This window comes from Parambassis ranga, chromosome 8 (assembly GCF_900634625.1).
Source record: "Parambassis ranga chromosome 8, fParRan2.1, whole genome shotgun sequence".
NCBI classification, from domain to species: Eukaryota; Metazoa; Chordata; class Actinopteri; family Ambassidae; genus Parambassis; species Parambassis ranga.
The window spans coordinates 16,693,017-16,719,187 of record NC_041029.1 but is presented as its reverse complement, the minus strand read 5'-3'; the positions used below and the strand labels follow the sequence as shown (position 1 = coordinate 16,719,187).

Below are 26,171 nucleotides of genomic sequence, written 5' to 3'. Positions count from 1 at the left end.
CATAATAAAAGTTTCACATTTTAGGCGTGTTCTACTATTTAAAAATAATTTATTGATCATTATTAGGAATGAATGGATGTAATCGAGACCAATAATATTTTAATTTTAATATTTTTATTATTTTATTTTTAAATTATATCTTTTACACACAGATTTTCTTTTTTATAGATACATAATTTTACTAATCATAACAAAAATAGCCAGGTCAATTTTTAAAGTGTCATTTTTCTAGTATAAAGATATACGCGAGTTTATTGTCCTCACTACCTACAAATGCTATTTGCACAGAGCTAAATAAAAGACTACAAATGCGGCATGTTTAAGGATTGTTTTTCTCTGCACTTCAGTCCAGTTGGTGGTGCTAATGAGCCTGTAAGCTAGCGTGCCGATTGCCTAATAAGAGAAGAAGAAAAAGAAGGCGAAGAAGAAGAAGTAAGAGAGCAAGTTTAAACGATACAAAACATTTTTTTCGTTATTTCCTAATGGGTTTTAAAGTCTTGAGATTATTATGTCTAGTTTTAAAATTGAAACAAAAGAAGAAGAAAAAATCGGATGGTGCGTAAGTGATTACGTCATGGCGTTGGGGGAAACGCAGAGATTGCGGAAGTGGCGATTGTTGTGGACTGTAGCGCGCTTCGCATGGAGAGTTTTCATTGACAGATGAGAGATGGTTAAAAATCAAACCTTCTCTTTTTTTGCTGCAATGTTCAGCGTTTTAGCGGCTTTTCTGAAAACACCGTGTGATGTCGACCTATCCTGAAGAAACGGAGTGACGCAGACCTGCTAGCTTACGGCTAACTAGCAGAGGAAGGTACGAAGTTTGAACTCATGGGTACAGAAATGTGTCTTTAATGAATCCTTGCATTATATCTGGATTGCTCGGTTGTTTTCCGTTTTATTATTATGTAACTTATTTTTACATGAACCCCTTGGTGATTAGTCTTAGCTCTGTTACGTTACTGTCTACTGTTTCTATTAATTCCTTTAATTTTATTTATGTTAATATTTTGTTCATTCTTAGAACTTCTTAGATAAAAATGTACACGTTTTCTGCAACTAATCCTTCCATCAGTTTGATGGAGATGAGTAAAGGTTTTGTGGTTCTGCAGCAGCCATGGCGGAGGCTGGAGCTCATCTCACCTCCACGGCTGTCAACGACCAGCCGTCCATCTTCGAGGTCCTGGCACAGGAATCCCTGATGGAGGCGGTCAGACCAGCGCTGAGACATGCTGTCAAGGTCCGACCGCTGCTCTAAAAGGCCTTTTTTATATATAAATGTGTGTGAGGGCTTTGTGATTCACATCTGACAGTCCCTCTTTTGGTGACTCTTTCAGGTTCTGGCAGAGTCCAGCCCATCCCGTTTTGGTTTCCTGTGGAGAAACTTTGATGAGCTCTACTTGCTCCTGGACGTCCTCCTCCAGAACCACTTCCTGTCTAACTGCAGCGCCTCCTTTTCGGAGAACTTCTATGGACTCAAAAGAGTTTCTGGCAGGCAGGGACTTCCTCTCCGTCTGGGGCTGCACAGGAAGTCCCACTGGCGCTCTCTTCTTCTTCTCTGCGTGGTTCCGTACCTACGGGCCAAGCTGGAGGCAACACTGGCCCGGCAGAGGGACGAGGAGGACTTCTCCATCCGGGTGGTGCAGAGCAGGAGTCAGAGGCTTTACCGAGCAGCTGTGGCGGCATATCCATATGTCAACTCTGCCTGCCAGGCCTGGATCTTCTGCCAGCAGCTGCTCTTTGTGTTTGGAATCACCAAAACCCACAGCCCACTGCTGTGGCTGGCACGGGTCAGACTGGCACGACTTAACGTTCAAGATATCAGAGACATGGAGCGGAAACTCGGCAACACTGGCAGCCCACCCGATGGCAGGTAAGCCCCACATCTGTGTGCGTCCACTGTCCTGAATCCTGTGGTTCAAAAACACATATTGGTCACGACAGTGAATTTTCTTTGAGCAAATCTAAAACGAGCTTTAGTTTCAGAATCAATCAGTACAGCACCCACAATGCATTGTTCTTGTGTTTGCAGCCTGGCACAGAGAGCGTGGTGGCTGATGTCACAAGGGGTGCGGGGCGTCGCCGTCTCTCTCTCCACCTCCCTCTCCTTGGGTGTCTTCTTCCTGCAGTTCCTGGAGTGGTGGTACTCCTCCGACAACCAGAGCACGGTTAAATCCCTCACCTCCCTGCCCGCTCCTCCACCCCCTCTCCACCTGCAGCAGGATCACGGTGGGGAAACTCAGAACAGGAACTGCCCACTGTGCAGAAAGGTTCATACAAACGCCACAGTGCTGTCCACCTCCGGCTTCGTCTTCTGTTACCGCTGCATCTACACGTATGTGAAGGCAAACCGACGCTGCCCCGTCACAGGATATCCCACTGAACCGCAACATCTCATCAAGATCTACTCGCCAGAGACCACATGAGGCGTGTTGGGACCTCGGCGCACAGTGGCCTTAATCATTTGAGAAATTCTGCAATAATACAACATGATCTAATCAATTTTCAGCTTACATTTGTAAATTTGATAATAAAGTATTTTCTATAATAATAGTATTAATCGTAACAGATTTTTTTTTAAAAACACCGACTGAAGAAGAACTACTGTTCTGTACTGTCACATAAGTGCTGCAGCAGCAACACCAAGTGAATTGCTTTATTGAATTTTCCAGACAAATTTTAACAACAGGCCCACTTAAAATAAAAAACAGAAACAGGTAATTAGGTTCAACGTCACAACATTACAGTGAGTAATAAAAAAGGGCTTCATTAAAATGTCCACAAACCCCTGAAATGAAACTTGAGTGTGAAGAATCACAAGAGTCAACTTCCCTTTTTTAAAACCTCCTGCAACACAATTCATCAACAGGAAATCAGGACGCGGAGGAGGGAAAATCAAACGGGCTGTAAATCCAAAAAAAAAAAAAGAGAGAGAGGGAAGGGACAAGTATCATCATCAATAATAGTCACAGTAATAGATTGCTCAAATAGCGTGTATTGCACATGTGTACACATATATGCGCTTTATATACATGTGAGTCAGCGAGAACCAGACACATGTTGTATCGTCGCAACAGGAAATAATCCGGAGGAAAAAAAAAAAACGACAGCACAGACGGAGAAGAGTCAGGAATGTGCTTGTGATCAGTTCCAACAAAAATGGCATTTTCTGAGATTTTTTTTTTTTTTTCAGTCACGAGCTGGACGAGAGAGAAAGATAAAAGAGAGAACGTCTCCCCTCGAAAACAGAAGGAGGTAATAGAGAGAGAGAGAGAGAGCGAAGGTGACAGTCACACTGATACTGAACCTCCCTCGTCCCACCCAAGAGTCGAAATAAACCACCCCTCCCCACGCCGCACCATAGCAGGACACTACATTTACACCACAGTATCAAACATATCAAGAAATATACAGTATTAAGTTGTGTAGCAAAATAGTTCGAGTGTGTGTGAAAGTGTGCGTATCACCTCAATGTGTGTGTGTGTGTGTGTGTGTGTGGGTGGGTGGTAACAACAGTAAAGCTGTGAGGCCTCTGGACTGACAACACAAACCCTCAGCACCGGTAAGGATTAGAGTTTTAAGTGAATCTACAGGTGCCCCCTTTTTTTATTCAGAAATAAACATCCTCATCAAGCTTCAGTCTGAAACCTGTGCTTATGTGTGCGCTCTAGAACAAGCAGCAACCAACAAGACCTATAGGACCGTTCCGTTTTAGGACCGTTCTGTTTTGGGACCTTCTGTTTTTTGTGGTTTTATTTTTGTCGTTTTGCTCATTACTTATACAAAATTCAACGTGCAAAGTAAAGGCTAAAACTTCCCAATATGATGAGATCCAGATCTCATTACAGATGTGGACGATGTTGTCCTCCTGGCCTCGAAGGCGTATTTTAAAAACAGTTCAAAGCTGGACTGCAGATGTTTCTGTACTTAAGTGAAGAAGAGATATTTGGATAACGACCAAAAGAACAAGATCACAGAGTTTCCTCTGCAGCGTGGTGTGGCTTCCTCTGGAACCCGTCAGAGGCATGGAGGCCAATTTGGAACATGCTGGAGGGATTCGGCCTCAGCTGTGTTGGGAGAAGCCTCCAGGAGGAAGAGGAGGAGGACAGGACACTCCTCATGTTGCTACCACAACCCTTAAGGACTAAATTTGGCAAATGGATGATGGAGTTCCTAAACCTCTTAACTTGCAAAGAGTTCTTACCACTTCCAACTTGTCAACTCCCAAGCCCCAGCTATGCTGTAGTAGCCACGCCCAGAGCCCCCGCATCACTGCAAAGGGAGAACTGTGATTGGACCGTTCGCTAGCATCGCACACCCTCACCCCCCCTGGCTACTGAACTGTGCAGACTTTCTTGTCAACTCATCATCTCCAATACCACCATGATCATGTTTCAGTCACAACTGTCCATGAAGTAAACACAAGGTTGCCATGACAACACAGAGTCCCCGTCGCTGCAAAAATACTCTTAAATTTTAAAGCACAATCAAACTTTAGAGGAAATACGATCAGATTATCGTAGTGTTATTCACCCATTGACCGGTGATGTCAGTAACAGCATTTTAGGCCGCAGTTCCACTAGTGACCACTAGATGCTAGCCATTTTGTTCTTTGTGGGTGGGAAATGGTTTTAAATATATTAAGGCATATTTCAGTGGGGTACAATGAGCTGTTAGCTGTGGTAGTCGGTGCTCGCTCGTCCATCCTGGTTACTTGTTTCGCTCTATTGTGTCTGAATAAACCTCAGTCAACAACATCGTTATTACCGTCAGCAGGTGTGATGGACAAAATGGCCTCAGAGTTTAACAACAGTACACAAACAGACTACACGGAACCACCTGGAAACACAGGTCAATAAATCAATTAATCTGTTGATCAGTCGCTACTGTCTCTGTTCCACCTGACAGATTAAAAAAAAAAAAGCTCTGAAGCTGCGATGTCTGTGTTACCATGACAACACTGAAGCTGGACGCTGGTCGCTTCACTACAGTCCTATCCCTGTGGTATTGCTTCAAACGGATGAGACCCGGAGGTAGCAGCGTCGGGGATGACACCACAAAGGGTCCTGGGAAACAAAGAGTTAAGTGAGGTTAAAACCGGTGGAGTTAGGATCCTAGTGTTTATTGATTTGGGTTGGATAGTTGTGTAGCATAGGATGGTCCAGTTCTGAAGCGTCCTCTGGGCCTCACGTGATTCATCAGTATTTCCCCACAGTGATGAACTGAACCAATCACAATTTTTACTGATAAAGATCAGAACATTTGTTTTAACAGCCCTTTGGAAAGCCTGAAAGCTTCAGTACAGTGGTCCAGTTTTTTTTTATTTGCCCTTTTGATGGTGAGCAATGCTGACTTGTGAGGACAGGCTCAAGCACCAAAACAACTGCTCAGACCTGTTATCATAGTGCCAAAAACTGCAGTCCTTCAAACTGCCTCTTGAGGGTGTCAGTTCCCAAAATCCACAATGTTAAAAGGTCTAACTTCACAACAGAAATATGACCGCTGCACACCGGGTGACGTGTCCCATTTTTGGATCTGGGGATTGAGGTAAAAAAAATGACTTTGATACAAACAAAATGTCTGCCCGACAGTGACATATCACCCCGTTTATCCTGACTAGCAAAAGCCGTCTCTAATGAAGTCAATGCAAACCATCAAACATCAAGCAGCAGAGTGCTCAGTGCTGCCACCTGCGGCATCCTGCCTTGTTTTGCATGGTTTGCAGTGAGTTTATTAATATCAGTGACTAAGACCCCGTTCACACTGGGGAAATCAATCCGGCTAGAGCGGGATTCGGGCCGTATCTGGATATATCCTGATTCTGAGTGTGAACACTGTGAATCTGGCTTAATCTGGCTTAATCCAGCTTGATTTCAATCCACCTCTCGAAGGTAGATCTAGCCGGATTGGTTCAAATGTGGCAAATGTGGGTCGCACACAAAAGCCGCATGTAAACAACCGTCAAACTACGACAGCTTTGCCCCGAGTTTATTTTCCACAGGGCTACAAAGGAATAAACTGCTTTTTGAACCGGAAAAAAATGAAGGAGCAAGCAACACGGGACAAAAAAAAAACAAAAAAAAATTCACAATGAATGCAGACATGCAGTCCTACCGTGGCCTGATCGGACTCTGTAAATCATGATGCGCCACCTAGTGGTTTGGAGGACCGCAACCAAGCCAGATTAAGCTGGATTGAATGCGGACACGTGTGTGTGATAGTCAGATTTAAAAATAGGTCTGAACGTATCCAGCTTAAAGACTATCCAGATACAATCCTACTCTAGCTGGACTGACTTCCTCCAGTGTGAACAGGGCCTAAGATATCAGAGTTACATGGGCAAATGACACATGTGGATCAGGCCTAATGACCATAAAATACATCATCACTGGACCACCCTATTGACCTTAAAATCTTCGCCTTGTAGTTGTTGCTGTTGTCCTGAGGAGGGCAGCGCTGGTCCTGCCAGAGGAACTAGAACTTGCTCTCCCCTATGAAACAACAACAACAACAACAACATCCATCTTAACATCTGTAAACAAACAAACAAACAAACAGGATGTGGTCCGATGGTGTCAGACCATGTGCTTTCTTTGTCCAACCAAACCTCAAATCTTCAAATAGAATAAATTCATAAATCCAATCTGATTGGATAAAACACTGTTTACATATATATATTTATATATATATATTTATATAGAATATTATTTTTTTGCTTTTTTTATACAAAAGGAGAAAGCATTTAGTGTTTTTACACATTTATGTCTGTACAGATATAGAAAAGTGAACCCACTTGAGTCTGATGTGACGTAACCGTGGGCAACAGGACAGAAGACAGTATTTACACCAAACAGGAAATATTACAATAATATAATAATTATAATAATAATAATAATAATAAAGAGGGATGTGGTGGTCGTTGTGGTGTTTCAAAAAAAAAAAGAAAAAAAAAGTGCCACAATCCCTCTTTAGCAAAGAAGGGATGAGGCTCAGGTCACATGATGAGTGAAAAAACCAGAGAGAGAGAGAGAGAGAGAGAGAGAGAGAGTGGGGCTGATGGGTGGTGGTGCAGTTTCATTGGTTAAAGGTTTAACGCTGAACACTGCTAAAGCTGACCTGATCCTGAGATGCTTTCACCAGAAATATTGTTACTGTCACCGCTAATATTCAACAGATTTTGACAGGAGATGTTCAGAGTGTAGCGATGGCTTCAGAGGCTGTTTGATGGGAATACCTGGCAAAGAAATACAATCAGTGGAATATATGATGACTACTTTTAATCTCTCTCTCTCTGCCTCTCTGAAAGTTGCTAAATAGTGAGATCAGGACAAACTAAGGCATTCAGATGAAGAAACAAAGACCTCAAAATGAACTGACCGACTGGAACAACTGTGTGTGAGCATGTGTGTGTGTGAGTGTTTCTTCAGTCCTGGTCGGCTGGTTGGTTTGCTGAGGTGCTGCGGCGGTGGTTTGTGGTTACTGATTGGATGGTTGGTTTGTTTGGTTTTTTTTTGTGTGGACAGAAAAAAGGCACCTAGTTCCTCTATCTCCTCCTTTGCTGAATCTGAACAGTAAAATCCCTCCTCCACCAGGCGACCTCACGTTCGCTCGGCTTGTCTCTCTCACTCCGGCGCACCGGCAAGACGCACAAGAAGACCAGTCGTCCACTTGGTGTCTGACATGTTCAGGCTTCTCACAGTCATTGAGGAGAAGGGATGAAATTAAAAAGACAGAAGAATGACTGGAGGGCGAAAATAAAATCAGTGGTGCTGTGTACAGGTGTATACAAGACGTGTATCCCCCCCCCCTCTGGTTTCCATGGAGATGCTAACAAGTCGTCTGCTCCTCCCTGGGGCTGATGAACCAGTAGGAAAGGTAAACATCCCTGTTTTGTCACAGGACCCGCCTTCTCCTGCCTTCATTGTGTTCTCCTCACAGAGTCCTCCACACATTTCCACACTGTGTACCGACGCACACTCCGTGGAGAGCGAGGAGAAGGGAGAGGAAAAGGAGGTGCTCGAAGGTGAATGTGACGTTTTCATGTGCTTCTTCTTTTAAGCTCCTCCTACAAGACAGGCTCTTCTTCCATTGGCTCCTCTGTGGACCTGTTCAGAACCAAACGACAGCTTTTAATGTCAGAACACTGCAACGCTGTTGCACATCTACACTCCCTGGTCCCCTGCTGACCTGCTGGTTTCTGTGTCGTCGGGGACAGAACCAGGCTGCTCGACATCAACGCTCAGGGACGCCATGGCGCTGACTGTCTCTGCCTCGTCCTTCTCCGATTGGCCCTGGGCCCCCAGGGGCCCATCCAATAGTGAGTGGATGCTGGATTGAGACAAACCCTGGAGGCAAGACCAGTGTTTACCTGGAGGGACAGAAAGAGACACAGCAATGTAAATTAAAGGGAGAAGACGACGTGCTGTCATCACAGAGTCTGTATTCACTGTGTGGCGTCTTACTCTGGATCTCGATTACTCTCTCTAGTGAGGAGCAGGCTTTTGGACACGGCTTCTCCTGAGGCCACTGAAACATAGAGTCACACTGACAGAGATGGAGAGAGAGAGAGAGAGTGTGTTAACAGTGCACTAAAGTGCATTAAATAAATGTCTGTACATTTTAAAAAATAACAGGCAGAGTTCAGCTTCCACACATTTAATACACACAGCAAGGCAAAAAAACAACATGGCTGTCTTCAGTTTGTGTTTTTGTAAACAAATCTAATGAGCTATGAAAACAGCCTGTACTTAAGCAGAGTTCAATATTTGTATTGACACCTCTGCATGGAGGTGGTGTCACACTGCAGCTGTGTTTCTATAATGAGCCTCAGTCATGATGCCGGTGCTCTGGCTCAGTGAGCTAACTAGTTAGCTGCTGTCTGCTAACACAGGTCCATCCATTAATGTCTGATGAACATGAATCATCACATGAATCTACAGCAGGAATACTTTATAATGCAATGGAAATCAATAATATATATTTGTACTTTTACTTTTAATACTTTAAGTACATTTAAAAGCACTTAAGATTTTTACTTAAGTAGGATTGTTGATGTAGCACTTCCACTTTTACTTAAGTATATATTTTGCTGGGTATTTTTACTTTTAGTACCAAGCTTCAGTACTTCCTCCACCACTGGTCTCTGGGCGAGACAATTAACCCTAAGTTGCCTTAAAAGCACTTAAAAAAGCACTACACTGAGCTCTTATAGAAGTCGTCCTAAGCCAGGTAGCTGGTACCTTCCAACCTTTTTTTCACCTGATATTTTCAGATGATGAGTGTCTAGTCAGATACCTTCCTTGTGAATGTGGATGCTATTTGTAACTCCTGCATGTGAACTCCCACATTAATCACAAACTGTCAGGGTCTCACTGTCCTAAAAAAAACACTTTAAAAAACTAAAAATTACAGCTACAGTAAAAATATAAATAATCATTTTAAAGATCTGACTCTGTGTCTCACCGGGTCTCCCAGGAGCGCAGACACGCAGGCCTCTGATGCGTCACAGATAGCAGTGAGGTCATGACCACCCTCCAGCGCCATAACAACCCGCCCACCCGCCAGACCCATCAGCAGCTGCGTTAGCTGACCGAAACCTGCCAACAAGCACAGCAGTCACAGTTTAGAAACACTGTGTTCTAAGCGGTTTGGCAATCAGTGTAATTAGCAGAGCAATCACAGGTCTCACTCTGTGCGGTCACCGAGGTAACCAGCACTGTACTTACACTTGGCGGAGACGTTGTAGCCTCCTAGAGGAGACTGATGACCCTCCACCGCATCAAAGCCTGCGGACACCAGGACCACATCTGGGCTGAACTGCTGGGCGATGGGCATCACAACAGTCCTACACACAAAACAGACATTTTTTAGGCCATGTTTTAACTTCATCTATGCACAACACTGGAGAATTTATTGATAATATACATAATATTCATATGTAAACACACATTAGCAGCAAGTTTTGAGCAGAAACCTTATCTTGCATCTTTTTCTATCTTTCCACCGACTTTTTATACATTCTTTGAAAACCAATATTCACCTAAAGGCAGTGAGGTATTCCACATCACCCATAGGGGGCTCCACTCCTCCAGTCCATGCTATGTTCACATTAAAACCAAGGCCTGCACCTGATCCCACCTGCACAAAGAAAAATACTTATCATCCAATTGCCTTGGTAATAATAATAAAAAACATAAATAAACACTAAAAACTGTACTAAATAAATTAATATATTAATCTATAAAATAAACAGTTGTAAGTCTTAAAGGCTTAATTGAAGTGAGCATTGTAGCGTCCTTGTAATTAAACCTGTATGTGTGAATACCTCCTCAGGAGCTCCACTGCCAGGAAAGAAGTTTCCGTCGTCATAGCGATGCAGAGAGATGTAGAGGACGTTGGGGTCACTGTAGAAGGCCTGTTGGGTGCCGTTGCCATGGTGAATGTCCTGCAGTGACAGGTCACAGTGGCATCAGAGAGAAGGTCAGCGGGATGTTATGATACAGGCACGCAAGGTTTGGGCTGACATTTTATCCAGATTATGTAGCAACATTAGCAGCGCTGTCAGCAGAGAAATGGCAACTCACCCAGTCCACAATGAGGATCTTGCCCACTCCGAGTTTCTGTTGCAGCAGCTTGGCAGTAATAGCTACCGAATTAAAGAAACAGAATCCCCTGTGTGCACACACAAACACAAACATTCTTAGTCATGAGCCAAATGTGGTGAAATGTCTCGTTCTGTTAAAATAATCTGTGTACTAACATGGCAGTAGACTCCTCAGCATGGTGACCAGGTGGACGCACAATGGCAAATCCATTCTAGTATTTAAAAACAAAACACAGTGAAGACCAAATGTAAAGTTAACTTTACACTCAGGATTTATTAAAGCGTTACCTTCAGCTCCCCTGCAGCCACTCTGAAGGCCAGCTCAATGACCGAGCCCACCGCCATCCGGACGGCCGCTGATGAGTGCATCTCATTCCACACAGTGTCACTGTCCACCTGCAAGGGGAGGCAGAAGGTTCAGACCAGGGCTCCACCTCTAACACACAGACAGACCGGTAAGTTAGGAGAGACAGTCTCACCCCGATTCCTCCACAGGGAAGAACAGCATACATCTTCTGACTGATTGGACCTGAGGAGGACAGTTCAGTTTTATCAAGTTATACATATAGGGATGCCTCAAATACAATTCGGACTTAGCTTTACTCCATTTACAGCAGAAACATTTATACAAAGGGTTAACCTGACATCTATGAGGTTTCAACAGTTACACCAAAGCCAGAGAGTTTCAGTAACTGCTGTTATTTGTCTGCAGAATCAGTCATTTTATTGTACCTGCAGTTAATTGTGTACTTGAGGTAATGAGATAATTGCACTTATTCTTAAACACATCGCACAGGTTACTCATTTGCCCTTGATGTGAGTGTAGGTAGATACCCAGCAGCTTCTTGTGGTCCAGTTTGTGCCGATTGAGTGGACTGGTTCCATACAGCAGAGTGTGGAACTCTGAATGGACGGACTGGATCTCATCCAGAGATGCTTTACGCCCACGGATCCTCTGCTCAGACACAAACACAATGAGAGGGAGAGAGAAGGAGTAAGATGGGTGCACATTTGGAGTACTCAATAAAAGACGGCAGTAAAAAGTAGAACATAAATAAATCACAAGATTCTGTCTGTAAGTGAGTGAGTGTGTGTGAGTGTGTGTGTGTGTGTGTACCTCACAGCGGCTGAGCAGGCCTGTTTCCTGCAGTCTGGACCAGATGCTCTGAACTCTCCCAGCATGCTCTGGGTGGATGTGAGCGTTTCCACACACACACTGATGCTTCAACATCAGATTGTCGTATACAAGCCCTGAAGAAAAAAAAAAATCGGCCACAATTGAGATAAAAATGTTGATAAATACATGTTCAATCTGTATAGTTTCCACAACATGTAGTATCATACACAAACCACAAGATGGCAGTGGCTACCACACTGACACACATGCAGCAGACGATTTGTGTATTATTGTTATTATTAAAGTGAAATATTAATTCTTTAAATATTGTCAGCCAGTAACTTTTGGGACCAAAGTGAAATAAATACATTTACAGTTACATTCATACATTTGAGGTATGGAAAACATACTGTCCTCTGAACCTCTGTAGCACTTTTACAATAACATAAATTAAGGAATATTGCAATCAAGTGTAAAAAAATTTAAAAATAAAAACAGTGAGGAGTCTTTCGCTGATTGAATTACCAACAATAGACGAGACGCTACTTTTTTTTTTTATTCATGGCATTTCATTCATTCCACTTGGTTCATCTGAGCCGTCAGCCAAGAGAGTCAGCTCTCTGTTGCTAGGCAACAAGCATGGAGGCTTATAGTAGGCGGACTGACACCATCAAACTCTTATCAAATCAGAAGCCAGATGTGGACACATATAAGATACAAAAAAAAAAAAAAAAAAAAACACTGACCGGTGGTGAAGAGGTGCTTGATGGGATTGACGGTGGCTGCAGGAGAGGACTGCGCCCTTCCCAGAGGCCTGTGGGGCAATGAGGACTGGAACACACCCAGCTGCTGCAAGGCCTGATGGGAGACAGAGAGAGAGAGAGAGGGAAAGTTATGATTCATTGCAGAAGGATGAATCAGAGATCAGCCCATTCACTGCAGTGATGGAGGAGGATGTGTGTGTGTGTGTGTGTGTGTGCGACACAGAACTACAAGCTTAACATTGAAATCCCTGCAGTCTCCCTGTCATTACACTGAAATAACTATAATTCAACATATTGTATCATTGACAACAATGTGTGCTGTGCAACATGTGATCAAACTGAGAAAAACTGCACACTGTTCATGATGACGACAACAGCTTGTGTTGTGTCCTGGAATTTAACTAGCCTCTCTCACTGTGTGTGTGTGTATGTACACGCAATTCCAAGGTTCGAGTAAGTGCTGCAGACACACACATATCCTTTTAGTGTCTATATATAGGAAGCGTTGCTGTGCTCCCTGCTGTGAAGCGGGTGACTCATCATGTGTGGGTGGACACACACACTTGAAGATATACAGACACTCAAGACACACACACACACACACACACAGCGGTGAGGCCAGTGGTTGAGTCACCAGTTGGTGATGTCTCTGCAGCGTCAACAGAGTGTGTGTGTGTTTCAACCTCAGCTCAGGTTTGACTGGACATCCAGCAGTTTGGCTGTGATGTTTACATGCTGAGTCAGTACATGACAACAAACCCAAGACAAACACAACTATTCTGAGTAAAGTCCAGCAACAGATGGTCTGGTTCTTACAGAACTGATCTCAACATTTTGTAGTCGTCTGTCTGAGGAAGAGACACTGAGACTGAATACACAGAACAATCTTGTGTTCAAGCGTGCATAAAGAGGTGTAGTGGTGCAATATTTTGCACTAAAATGTCAGAATTAGGACCTTTAAAGAATCTATAAACAGAAGAAATATGTATGTTTTTAGCTTGAATACATATAATGTTGATTTTTTTACATTCACACAGTGAAATAAGTGACATAATGTAAAGGACTGAAAAATGACGCAAACATGGATTTGCTTGAAAAAAAAAACTGCAGTTCTTTAAATGACCACTTGAGGCTGGCTCCAAATGTCTGCCAATCCCCATAAACCTTTGCATCAAAATGCCTGATTAAACAGCTGATTTTTCGTTTATATAAAATGGGCAATAATTAAGAGATTGCCCACCTTGAGTGACAGGTGGGCGCCATCTTTAACCACTAGCAGGGAGCCACCAGTCACCTCAGATGCACTCGTGTTCTACTGCTTTGCCCATGTTGGGATTGACTGGTAGGTCACAGTAAGTGTGTCAAAGCTTTTTGTACACTTTGATCATCTCTTGCTACTTGCAGAGTGTGTGGACGCTACTGCTAAGCAAAACCATGTCAGAGAAAAAGACTTATTAGGCTAATGCTAAACACAAAGATAAACGCTAGCATATTCTTTCCTCCACATTTTCTATATAATATTATTATCCTATTGCATAGGAAAGAAGTGATATTGTGCAGACTTATTATGATTTTATGAAGTACAGACATACAGAATTTTACATCCTGTCTTTTTCCCTTTTGGTAAAATGTCAAAACTTTTTTCCTGATGACTCATCTGGTGCTTGTGTAAAAAAAAAAACATATCCAGTTAAAAAGGAATCCCCTCCTTTCAGAGAAAGGCAGCTTCATCCTCAAATACAAGTACCACCCACAGAGAACACGAGTCAGAGCTGTGGATTTGGCTGTGAAGAGGAGTCAGGAGAAGAAGAAAAAAAAAAAGATTACTTCAAAAAGCACTTAAGCGTGTAGGTTAAAGTTGAAGGACAACATGTGAGAGCTCCTACTGATGTTTAGTGAAGACGGGCTAAATAAAAGCTAGCAACAACAAAGGTTAAATGCTTGATGCACAGACTGAATAGGCTGAACCAGCTGACTCCCATCATCGTGGTATTTATATCTACAGATCGCTCACAAATGTCTCTGCAGTAACACTGCATTGTGGGTAATGTAGGCATTAGCTGCTGAAAATCAACTTCTGCAGAGTTTCTGCAAAGATGCCATCAAAGCCTGAAAAGAAACACTCAAGAGCGATATGCAAACACACTTCAGCTCAGAACGTCCATGTGTGAAAAACACCTGCAGCTTTCTCAGGTTTCAGTATGAGACCGACCATTAGCTGGTATGATTAGATAAGCACACACAGAACCACCGCTTTAAGAGCAAAACAGAGAGAGAGAGAGAGAGAGAGAGAGAAATCAGCAGGAGGTCGGCTGATGATGCAGTTGTGTGATTCATCCCTCTGTGGGATGATACTGTGCAACCAACACGTCCTGAGTGCAAGACTGACCCAGCACTTTAATGCGGAGCCATCCCATCCTTTTTCACTTGACATACACCCCCTTGTTTCCGTCAGATGTGCTCAAGCACCCTTTAATCATCCCCACTGATCATGCTCCCAAGAAATGAACAAACTCATAGCCAGTGTTCAGTAACAACACACACTGTGGTTCTTCTTTCAGTGATTGTATTGTCATGTTTGGGTCTTTTAACTTGTAATTTCAGCCACTGATTCATAACTCTGTGTTGGCCTATTGCCTGGATGCAGTGTTTACACACTAACCTGCGTGTAGGACCCTTTCTCCTCTTCGTCACCCTCCCTCAACTGAATAACATCATCATCCTCTTCCTCTTCATCCAGCTCGCTCTCTGTACTCTCCCCTTTGACATGGATGCTCCCGCGCTCCTCCTCACCCTTCACATGAACACTGAGGCGCTCAGACGAGTGTGTGCTGTCATCAGACCCCTCCTTCTGAAGCCTGATTGGATGAAACAGCAAAGCGTGTCCAGGTGTTTACACAAAGAAACGGCGATAGAGATAAAGATACCAGTCAGTCAGTAAAACAGATGTCACAAATATCACACCTGTAAAGTCCCGGCCCGACATCATCCTCCTGCATGTCATTGGTCTCTGTTAGCTCCTCCTCTGTCTCCTCTGGGTGAGTGGGCGGTGGCCTGGGAAGCTCCGCCCCTTTTGATAGCATCTATACACATACATTGTTATGTTAGTGTATGGACATGTGAGCATCGATGTGTGTGTGTGTTTCAGAACACGTTGTGTACCTTGTAGTGTTTCTCCAGGAAGTGTTGGTGCTGCTGTTGGACCACCAGCTGCTGCAGGGCCTGGGGGGACTGAGGTAAAGGTGCACTTTGGGTACGAGCCAGCGGCCGGTGGCGAGGCAGCTTGTTGACTGTCCGCATGCCGCTTGACACGCCTCTCTCTGCCGTAACCAGCGGCGACTGACTGTACATGGGGACTGCACGGATGGAGCACCGGCAAGAATAAAGAGTTGGTGAAGAGTTTGTTGACACTACCACAAATGTTTCTGGAGACTTGTGTGTGTTAGTCCCACCTAGCATAGCAGTCTGTTGTCGGGCCTGCTCCAGCAGTAGTACGTGTTGCAATAACGAGGAATGGGCAGAATGAGAGCTGGGGGGTGGGGCCTCCACATCATGGCCAACGCCTGCAAAACAACATCGCCAGATTGTTCCAATAATGACAAATATGTAAAAAAATAAACACAAAATAAATCCTATGGTACAGGTGATGAATGCTTACCTGCTGGTAGGGAGGATGTGGACAGAAACTTTCCTGTTAGAGCTCCGCCCCCTCGCAGCGACTGCATGGCTTGTCGCTCAGCCTCTGACTGGGTAGATAGCTTTTGGGGGGTCTGTAGGGGGAACATTACAAGCTTTACCATAACTGACACACAAGTGGGGGAATTTTGTTGTAGGCAGCAGTTGGTCACGTATTCACACTATAACGGATGTGTTGATTGTAGGAGCGACAAACCAAGCATGGTGTTGGGAATTGTATTGGAAGTAGTCTGATCTATGGCTACTCAAACTCACAGCTTGCAGGTCTTTAAGGGTCTGCAGCTAACATGTCGGTGCCAGATACCACAGGGCGCCTCCAGAGGTCTTATGGAGTTCATGCCTCGGCAAGTCTTATCAGGTTTTTTGAGGTCAGGCAGGGCTGGTTTAAATTTCTTATCTCAGTCACAGTGTATAAGATGCATGTCAGGCATGCTCAGTGTGAGTCTATGTGCACTGTGTGGATGTGAATGTTTTCATTGCATTGACCCACCGTGATGTGTGTGTTGGCAGGTAGGCCCAGGGAGATATTCGGCAGGGAGGGTGAGGTGTAGAGACTCAAAGGACTCAATGTCCCATCAGCCCCCAGTGTCTGATGAAGTGATCTCAGCTGCACAGAGAGAGAGAGAGAGAGAGAGAGAGAGAGAGAGAGAGAGAGAGGAGGTCAGTTTATTGTGTCCAGCTCCATTGAATCATAGCCGTAGCTGAGATTTTAGACACTAACTACACAACAATCTGTATTAGCTATTCAGGATACATTGGGACAAAAGGATTATGAGGCAGCATTTTTGCTTGTTCCTGTTAATATAAGCAAACCATTTGCCAAGAGTGATGTTTTTGTGCAACAACACAAAAACAGGAAACATCCGCAACATTTGCTCCATGATCACTCGAGTTCAAAGAACAAAAGGTCCTGTTGGCTCTCAAGGCCATCGCTTCATGTACGTTTTGTAGACAGGCATCTGATATGGCTGTGCCCCCTTTACACTACCTTAAACACTGAATCTGTGAATGTGAATGTTTAAAAAAGTGAAACTCATATATACTCAGATTCAACTTCAACAACATGAATCAACATAAACATAATGCCCTTTATGAATGATACCATATTTTACTGCATTTTTGTGGTGTACCACAGGGTTCAAGTTCAGGTCCTATGTAATTTGCTTTAGATACATATCTTATAATAAACTTTTTTTACAGACCACTTGCACCCATATTTCCCTGAAACACAAAAAAAGGCTTTCTACAGTGAAAAGATGACAAATGCTAGATGCCATCTTGAAAACCGTAAATACCTTTTATATACATCTTTTCAAGAAAGTCCATCTCTCTTTAAGTCACTTAAACCAGGAATAAATATTAACTGTACCTTCCTTGCATTCCTATTTTTTTGACCATGAGTTCATGAGTACTCCTCATTGTCAGTTCTTTTATATATATATATATATATATATATATTTATTAAGCTGGACTTTATACAGACATGATGCACATCAAACTACAGGGGGCACACTTGAGCCGTGTGTTTATGGAAATGACTGTGAAAATATCAGCAGCATACAGTGTGATAGTTTGGTATAAGATTGTGGGGTTGTGTGTGTACCTCAGTCTGTATGTTGGGGACTGATCCTGTGTTGCCATTGGCGATAGCTGTATTAGAACTGTTGGGACTGCTGGGACCTGAACCAGGAGCGCTGTTACAGAGAGAGGAGACTGGTCGACAGACAGAAAGAGACAGAGACAGAGAAATTAATTGTGATTCACTTTTAGCACTAAAAATAAAAGGGCACAATGTGAGTGTCCTTACCCGATATCTCTATGGCTCTCTTCTTGAAGGTGCTGATGATGGTTCCATCCTTCCTGCGGAGGAGTGGAGAGCTCCGCCTCTCTGCCACCTTCTGCTTCAACCGCGAACGCACCTTCAGGTTAGGCTCCGAGACTAAATGAGACACACAGGAGGACCATCAGAAAGACAGGAAAGGCAACATCAGCGACCACAGGAACTTCGTTTGCTAGAGTTTTTAATTTTTGTTTTGTTTTTTTTTCCTGTATCTCTGGCAGAGAATGGAGGCATTTTAAGGCGCCTGGTGATGTGCCAACTGGAGACTATCAGGGCGGATAGAAAGCCGTCTGCTAATCCTGCCTTACATTTTGGCTGGCTGCACACTTTGGCTGACTAGTTTGCTTGCTGAATGAGCAGCTACAATAGCTGTATTTTAAGGTGTGTTGTAGTCTAAAAGTCAACATGAAGGGGAAGGTGCAGAGGAGGAAATACATCCAGGTTGTTGTCACATGCAAGACTTTAGGGAAATTTAGAAATGATACCACGTGTGAGGAAGTATTCCTTTACAGCTTGATGTCATCAGCATAGCAAAAAGGTCAGTTATTGAATCAGTGTAGGAGTATTTTGCCACAACTTAGAAATACTCTGACACTTAATACAACAGGCTGCTATGAGCCATCATCATATCATGATCATATCATCAGACACCATGTCTTTGGCACATTCGGGTAACTAGCATACAAGAGAAACTAAGCCTTACTACAGACACTGCACTTTTTAACATCCCATTGTTAACCTCTGTAACTAAAAGCAGCCAGCAGGGGGTGCTTAAATGGTTAAACTACGTTTCGCTACTTTATTATTATAGACTGTCTTTCATGCACTTGTACTTGTTGTTCTGAAAATGCTGCACATGTGACATGTGACCACTCAAAGCTTGACAGACACAACAATAGCAGCTAAGGGGGGGGGGGCTACTTCCACACCCTGACCTCTGACCTCACATGTTGAAAGAGAAGGAAAAAGTTGTCATATATTTAAACTGTGTGTGTGTGTGTGTGTGTGTGTGTGTGTGTGTGTGTGTGTGTGTGTTATCTCTATGCTTGGGCTACCTCTTCCCTGATGAGTCAGAACTGAGTCATCAAGCAGCCGCACACATATATAAACACATCCCAGTCCACCTACTGCAGTGTTTCGTCAAACTATTACACAAATGGCATTCAGTCACTGACACACAAACACACACACATGGACACACACACACACACAGACACCCCCTGTCTGCATCTTCTACCTGTCTTGCGGAGTGGGAAGTCGTCTTTGCCTTCGTAGTTCCCCAGTAGCGGGGGCAGTTTGTAGGAGGGAGGAGTTCCTGGGGTGTTACTCTGCGGAGGAGAGCTCTGCTCCAGGGAAGTGTGCTGGGCTCCCCTGCAGACACACACACAAAGAAAGTTGGCATATTAGCATTAGAGTGGTTCATACAGTTGTTTCCTTTCCTCTCACTCTGACAGTGAAAATATTTCCTCCACACCTCTTCTTCCTTCACTGTTACTGCAACATGGATTTATGTCAAAGCTCTTGACGTACATGTTCAGTCACGTATCTGTTGAAGTGACAGCTTTCTGTCATCCACACGTAGGTGATATGTAAATGTGCTACAGGGAGATGTGTTACAGCAATATTACAAAACCAGACTCAGGTGTTGTTGTTTTTTTTTTTCCAGACTAGCATGGTAATGGCCACGCAAAAAAAACACTCGTAATAAACAAAATTCCCTCAAGGCGTTGATGAGAATTACACAATGTTCAACCCAAAACTGTCCAGGGCGCTGACGCTGGCACCGAATTGTCTTTGAAAGTGACATTTATGCAGGAAGCAAAGAAAAACACAAGCTCTGTCTATGTCCTATTTCCCCGCAGGGAAATACAGCCGTGGAAGAAGTGATGCTTCTGCTAGGCTGAGCGATTTCAGCAGTAATAAATCAAACTCTGTTTGCCGTCATAGTGTCTCATTAAGATAGTGCTCATGACTGAGGGATCCTCTGCACTAAACTTTTATTATGAACACCTTAGACTGGATGTCAGCTGTGTAACTTCGTCAAAGAATAGCCCGAGTTAACTAGTTAGTAGAGTTGTCGGTTGTCGGTGCTCTGCTCTGTATGAACCTTACCAGCACTTTGGGGAGAAGGAATGGTTCAGTCCGCCGGGACCCGGCTCTTTCTTACTCAGGAGGAACTCCTGCAGCTTTAGCTTGACTTCTGTGCTGGCAATGGCACCTTTCAAAGCAAACACACACACGCAGACAGTAATCAGGACACAGCATCTTACAGACACAGAGAGAACACGTGCATAGCGTGGTAGGCAGTGATAGCCTACTCTCTTTGCCTTTCTCCTTGTTCCTCAGCAGCAGCAGCTGTTGCTCCAGACGCTGTTTCTCCTGCTCTTCGTGTCTTTGTTGCTCCAGTTTCCTCTTCTGCTCCAGCTCCTGCTGCCTTTTTGCCGCCAGCAGCTCCTGTTGTTGCTTACATCACACACACATACATACATAAGGTTACTCAGTAGCTCCTTGGATGACCGACGTCCCACTGAGAAGGCGAAGAGGGCCGCGGCCCTGCTCTTTGGCTTACCTTTAAATGTTCCTGCAGCTGAGCTTCATGTTGTCGTGTTAGCACTTCATGTTTTTTCTGAAATTCTGCAAACAGCAGCTGTTTCTGGAGCTCCTGCTGCTGTTTGAGTAGCACAAGTTCCTGCTGGAGCTGCTGCTCTCTCAGGGTTGTGTCCACTGACGGACCTCCGGACAGAGAGCCTACTCTGGATTCTGTTCGCAGGTCCACCGGGCCACCTCCTCCTCCTGGGCCTTCGCCTGGGCCCCCACCTGAAAAAAAACCAACAAGTCAAATCGACTGTTCTGCTTTGAAGTCTACTATGGTGTAAGTTACCCCTCCCTACCAGAGCAGCATTTTGGCAATTGATTTTTTTTATGCCAGCCTCCTCATATCCAGAGAATTTACAGCGTGTGAGAGGGCCGGCGGTGGATGTCGATACTGTTACACACTGTTTAAGCGCTTGCCTGTACATTGTTATCTTTCTCTGTTTGCTGATGTTGCAGATCAGCTCAAATACATTGCTAGCAATGCAAAAAAAAAAAAACAAGGAGAAGGACAAACTCCTTCGGTGAACTAAAAAAATACCTGCATATACGCACTAATCTACTAGCGGCTAATGCTGCGCTGCGCAGAGATGTGAGATCTGACCCAGGAATGGATGCCAAATGCTCCCTTTTCTACTGAAACCAGATGTTAGAGGGTCTAGAAACTGTTGAACTGTCTACTGAACCAGTTTTAGGATGCACTGCACCCACTTGACTGAACCCCCTCCACCCTCAAGGACTCGTAGAGGACTCCCTACTCACCACCTTCTCCTCCTCCTCCTCCTCCTCCTCCACCACCACCTCTCTGCTCACTGGCTGTTCCTACTGGGCTCTGCATGCCTGATGGGAGGCTGTTCTTCACCTCCACTACTGCAGGAAAGAGAGAGAGAGAGAGAGAAAAGTGAGTGACTGATTAGTCTGGAAAATGTTGTCAGGGACACAGCAGATTATTACATCATTCATCTCACACACACACACACACACAGTCAGCTTCCATTTGATTCAGATGAGCTGTGATAGTGTTGTAAGAAATTGAGGGACACAGTGTCCTGCCTATAAATAGCCACAACCCTAGCATTAGCCTAACACTAGATAGCACGGACTTGTAGTGATACCTTACCTCAGTTTAGCCTAAATTCAGCCTGGCCAGGCTAAAGGACACTCTGGGGGTACATGCACCGCACATATTAATAGAGACAAATCACCACAAGAGGCTACAGTTATTCATAGCGGTGTGCCTAGAATAAACAGAGGAAAGACAGAAAACAGGATACTTTCCCTCCCCTCAATCAACAACAACAACACCGCCTTGTTCTGCTCTCAGGCTGATCAGTATGACAGATTAATATTGATTTTTTTCCGTTTCAGGCAACACAGAGGCAGTAGCTGACATTTCACCTTGTGAAATGATGGATGTAGGAACTCATCATCTTTTCAAGTCTGTCAATAAGAATGAGAGCGCCGAACCGAAAATGCGCAGCGGTGTTTGGGGAAAACCCCCTGTTGCGATTGGCTGGCGTGGTGTGTGGTCACTTAGAGGTCAAGTCAGTCAATTTGCCTGCTAGTGACCAACATTTAGAGAAGAGGGAGACAGATACCAGCATCTCCAATGCTGCTTAAAGTAATCAGCATCTGTGCATACGCCAGTTTCTGCAGTTTCCGTCCTTATGCTTCATGCTAGTGGTGGCTACCAAAAACTGCTCTTCACTGCTCTAAATCAGTGATTACCATGGCAGCACAGCTCAAGTTTGCGTGTGTGCTCTGTTTTTAGTTGTAAGCCCATCTTGCCAAGCTGTAAGCTACATGCTTGTTTCTAATCCATGGGTGGTCTGGACACATAAACTATGAAGAAGTACTGGTTATTGTGGCAACAGCAAGAAGCGACTGTTCTGTGTCATTTTGCTCATTTGCAAACAGATTTTTGCTATTATTCAAAGTGCATTCTGTATCTTCCATATCTTCCACAAGGATGGAAAAAAAAATGCTTCTTGCTAGCTTTGAAATATTCTCAGCAGACCCAGCGTGTTTATCTAGAAAATTAGCTTGTAATAGACACAAATGTACCTCTCCAGATACAACAAACCAGTCGAGATTAATTGTTTCTGTGGCTTAACAGCAGCCAGAATGAGCTATGTGTCTGATCCAAAGAGTAAAACAGTAATGTTTACAAAATGCAAAGCTGTAGCTTCATTTTATAGAACTCTTCTGTGTATGTTTTACAAAGGATTTAATCTGAGCCAGGCTGCACAACAATGACAACAATCATGTCACATCCACACACAGACATACAGTTATTACAAGAGATTAAAAAGCAGTGGTATCAGATTGAGACTTGGTATGGGAATCAGTATGTAGAGAGGAACATGGTACTGCTGGGACATCTTTAAATTATGAGTGTGCTTTGACACGTTTAATTTTGACAGTGTATAAAATTGGACATCCTGACTCAGTTTGCAGAGCTGACTCCTTCATCACACGTACATTTTCACAGTGTAGGCTACAGTACAAGACTCAAATTGGAAGGATCCAATCAGCTTAGCTGCTTTCATGGCAGCGCAGAGAGCCAACAGGTCACGGGCCAACAGGTTAACACGCTGTCTGACTGCACGCCAATGAAGAAGAAAGAGAGGGAAGCAGATCTTAACATCCAATTTCCATTGGCAACTGTTAAAGTGCCCTTGAGCTGGGCACTGACCTGCACTCTTCTATGTTCAGGTGACATCCTCGCTTTCTATGGGATTAGGCTACTTCCTGGAAAAGACACACACTGCTACATGCTGAGACGTCAAGATATTTCCTGTCTGCTCACCAAGGAGGAAATTCAATTAGCCTTTATCTACGTTGTAGTCTGGCCTTTGACCTGTCTAAGGTGCTCCGATTGGTCATCGCTTGATCCTTGATGCAACCCTCTGCATCCCACGTGGGCTCTAAGCTAATCAAACACCAACATACACAGTAAGGCCAAGCTTGTTAGCCCTGTCCTGGAGCATTTAAGACCAGTTTGGCCTAAGACTATGACACAGATAAGCAGAAACACATCCTGTATCCATAGTGAGTAACAGTGCTGTCCTTTATGCCCTTCATTAACCCTCACAGTTTTGCACTTTTGTGCTCAGTGATGATTAACTTTGAGCTGCAACAGGAAACAGCACAATTATGGCTTGACGTAGAGAAGACAAACATGTCTTTGTGCAGTATAACACAGCTACAATGCCATAAATCATACAGATCTTGCATAATTTTGTAAAGGTTAAACGCTTCCCATTGAGACATAATAATGAAAATAGGATTACATAATTTTAAGCTAATGTTTTTACTATATTTTCCCACAGTAAAGTAAATTACACATAATACATTCAAGCACCATTAGAAAGTTTGAAGTTTGATTACGTTTGGCTGTGCTGAATGATGCAAAAAAACAAGGTTTGGGGTTCCAAAGGATCACAGGTTCAAAGCAGAGGTACAGCTTCAGATTTGCTGGGTTGTGATTAATTCGTTAGCTCAGTCGCTGCTCCTGCGATGTTGGGAAAAAGCCCCAAAAAACTGAGAACCGTTACTAAACAAGGCCGTGTGTGTGTGTGTGTGGCTGCGCATATGTGTGTGTAGCCACTCACATCTAAATTACCTAAACAAATATTCTGGCGTTTCACTGTGACGCACGTGTCTCCCCTTCCACTACAACACACACAGTGTCTGTCTGTGTGTGTGTGTGTCTGTGCATGAGAGACTGGCCTGTGAGTGTGTGTACAACAGTCCGTTTGGCAAGAGAGCAGCATTCCACAGCAGCCAGCGTCTGACGTCAAACTGAAGACATTTATAGTCTGGTAAACACACACACACACACAGACACACACACACACAGACCAACATAGAGCCTGACAAAAGAGGTGGGGCTGGGGCAACATTCGAGTCAATCATATCAGTTTCTAACTGACTTTTGCTCACTGCAGTTACACAGTAATTCATCCAGCAGGACGGATGCAGTAAAGAGAATGAAAGACAGACTGTGCATCCAGTCAGTGAGCAGAAATGGACACAGACTGCAGATTATACTTAACAGGACGAGTGAATGACACACACAACATTCACATAGTGGCTATGAATGAAGCACTAGAGTCAGGTACTAATACGTACTTCACATGTTAAGCAGACATCTTAAAAAAATAAAAAAATAAAAAAAATGTTTTTATCTTATTTGTATTTCTATGTTTGTTGCTTCCTGTCAAGTATGCAACGGACTGGGAAAAGTCTTTGCATGGATAAGTGACAATGATGTTCCAGCAGATGAGGTTAATCATTGACATAATTGTTTACGTCAATGTCTGCACAAAATGGACATAAATCCAGGACAAGTGAAACTTTGACCTGCTGAATTCAGTGACTGACGGTGGTGTGTGTCCACCCAGGTGTCATGTTTACATCGCCCATTGTACCCTTTGCTACTGAGGACAGTTGTTAGTGGGTCACAGTGGTAGACTTTTGAGCAGCGCAAAAAGAGCTTAAAGTAAAATTTAATTTCATTAGTTTGAACCAAAGTTTAACAATATTTTTATTCAGCTTTAGCACAAAATGAAGCAACATTATTTAAAAAAAAACTGCATCTTAGTAATCATCCAAACCAGCTTCCAGCTCCTCAGATGCTGGTTTCATAAACTGATTCATTCATAAAATAATAAAAACAATGTTAATTGTCGTACTCAGTTTTTAAACACTGGTTATGAGGAACCTTAATCGCAGCACTTCATAAATAATCAGCTCAAGCAAAACAGAAATTATCCACAACAGCCTCAACCAATAATTAAGTGATGATGGTAAGACTGCGGCATTTAATGTATGTATGAGCCTCAGTTACTGAGAATCTCCCACTGGTGAGGTAAACACTCCTTTTTTGGATGGAACCACTGGAATGCTCCAAATCTGTACTACAATCCACCGAATGGGAATTTCCCACTTCTGGCTTTGACAGGAATACTCGGTGCGGCCACTGCAATCCAGCCCATACGCAGAGAGCCAGAGATGCTACACTGCATAAGAGCAGACCGAGTTTATTCAGTGCTGATGATTTAAAAAAAAAAAAAAAAAGAAGGAGATGTACATGCACTTTGAAGTCTGTGTATTTTTAACTGTTTGTTTCGCTCCTATTTCACAGGCTGCTGGGAGGTATTTCTGGAAACCAATATTCCTCTTTTCTTTCCTCCCTCTCTCTCTCCCTCTCTCCCTCTCTCTCTCTCTTATGCCCTCCTTGTCTTGTTCGTTCTGCATTGCTAAAAGAAAATAGGCACCATGACGTCAGCCCTGCAAAACACTCTAAAAAAAGCCAGGAGACAGAGAGACAGAGAGAGAGAGAAAAAAGACAGAGCAAGAGGGAGAGTGAGGTAAAAATAGTATAATGGCTGTGTGTACTTTAGACAAATTAGAAGCTTAGAGAGAGAGAGAGAGAGAGAGAGAGTCACATGTGTGGCGTTGCTATAGAGACTTAGGGGTGGGCCAAGTATTATGGGGTGGCAGACTGTAGGTCATCCACAGAGGATGTTTTCTGTTGTGTTACAGCAGAATTAATGT

The 26,171-nt window shown here is 43.7% G+C and overlaps 2 protein-coding genes across 5 annotated transcripts in view; one reads left to right on the top strand and one right to left on the bottom strand.

Moving 5' to 3' along the window:
* Positions 1 to 575: 575 nt before the first annotated feature.
* On the top strand, positions 576 to 2,553 carry pex12 (peroxisomal biogenesis factor 12). 2 transcript variants are annotated; one of them, XM_028412103.1, is made up of 4 exons: positions 576 to 811; positions 1,113 to 1,237; positions 1,335 to 1,870; positions 2,030 to 2,553. In XM_028412103.1, exons 2-4 carry the CDS (start codon positions 1,115 to 1,117, stop codon positions 2,421 to 2,423), a joined length of 1,053 nt encoding a protein of 350 aa, XP_028267904.1. In that variant the 5' UTR covers positions 576 to 811; positions 1,113 to 1,114; the 3' UTR covers positions 2,424 to 2,553. The 2 variants fall into 2 exon arrangements, with proteins under 2 accessions (XP_028267904.1, XP_028267903.1); XM_028412102.1 differs by having other exon boundaries at positions 577 to 811; positions 1,110 to 1,237.
* A 3,552-nt stretch (positions 2,554 to 6,105) lies between these two features.
* Positions 6,106 to 26,171, bottom strand: part of hdac5 (histone deacetylase 5) — a 31,745-nt gene continuing 11,679 nt past the window's right edge. The window contains exons 2-28 of one of the 3 annotated variants that reach the window (XM_028411487.1): positions 21,372 to 21,479; positions 20,587 to 20,834; positions 20,345 to 20,480; positions 20,130 to 20,235; positions 19,255 to 19,388; positions 17,985 to 18,116; positions 17,781 to 17,890; positions 16,668 to 16,784; positions 16,140 to 16,251; positions 15,934 to 16,044; positions 15,644 to 15,837; positions 15,446 to 15,564; positions 15,144 to 15,339; positions 12,464 to 12,575; positions 11,718 to 11,851; positions 11,435 to 11,555; positions 11,080 to 11,129; positions 10,889 to 10,996; positions 10,757 to 10,812; positions 10,581 to 10,668; positions 10,322 to 10,441; positions 10,037 to 10,134; positions 9,723 to 9,841; positions 9,460 to 9,593; positions 8,460 to 8,541; positions 8,185 to 8,365; positions 6,106 to 8,102 (exon numbers count right to left, since the gene is read on the bottom strand). In XM_028411487.1, coding sequence (XP_028267288.1) covers positions 8,063 to 8,102; positions 8,185 to 8,365; positions 8,460 to 8,541; positions 9,460 to 9,593; positions 9,723 to 9,841; positions 10,037 to 10,134; positions 10,322 to 10,441; positions 10,581 to 10,668; positions 10,757 to 10,812; positions 10,889 to 10,996; positions 11,080 to 11,129; positions 11,435 to 11,555; positions 11,718 to 11,851; positions 12,464 to 12,575; positions 15,144 to 15,339; positions 15,446 to 15,564; positions 15,644 to 15,837; positions 15,934 to 16,044; positions 16,140 to 16,251; positions 16,668 to 16,784; positions 17,781 to 17,890; positions 17,985 to 18,116; positions 19,255 to 19,388; positions 20,130 to 20,235; positions 20,345 to 20,480; positions 20,587 to 20,834; positions 21,372 to 21,479 — 3,266 coding nt within the window. In that variant the 3' untranslated portion in view covers positions 6,106 to 8,062. Of the gene's footprint in view, positions 8,103 to 8,184; positions 8,366 to 8,459; positions 8,542 to 9,459; positions 9,594 to 9,722; positions 9,842 to 10,036; positions 10,135 to 10,321; positions 10,442 to 10,580; positions 10,669 to 10,756; positions 10,813 to 10,888; positions 10,997 to 11,079; positions 11,130 to 11,434; positions 11,556 to 11,717; positions 11,852 to 12,463; positions 12,576 to 15,143; positions 15,340 to 15,445; positions 15,565 to 15,643; positions 15,838 to 15,933; positions 16,045 to 16,139; positions 16,252 to 16,667; positions 16,785 to 17,780; positions 17,891 to 17,984; positions 18,117 to 19,254; positions 19,389 to 20,129; positions 20,236 to 20,335; positions 20,481 to 20,586; positions 20,835 to 21,371; positions 21,480 to 26,171 lie in introns of all 3 variants that reach the window. The other 2 variants (XM_028411486.1, XM_028411488.1) reach the window with 2 other exon arrangements.

What these genes read in the sequence shown, in the direction of transcription:
- pex12 (XM_028412103.1), top strand. Translation starts at nt 1,115, where the DNA reads ATGGCGGAGGCTGGAGCTCATCTCACCTCCACGGCTGTCAACGACCAG. An exon ending in CGCTGAGACATGCTGTCAAG is followed by an intron (nt 1,238 to 1,334) that starts GTCCGACCGCTG and finishes TGACTCTTTCAG; the next exon opens with GTTCTGGCAGAGTCCAGCCC. An exon ending in GGCAGCCCACCCGATGGCAG is followed by an intron (nt 1,871 to 2,029) that starts GTAAGCCCCACA and finishes TTGTGTTTGCAG; the next exon opens with CCTGGCACAGAGAGCGTGGT.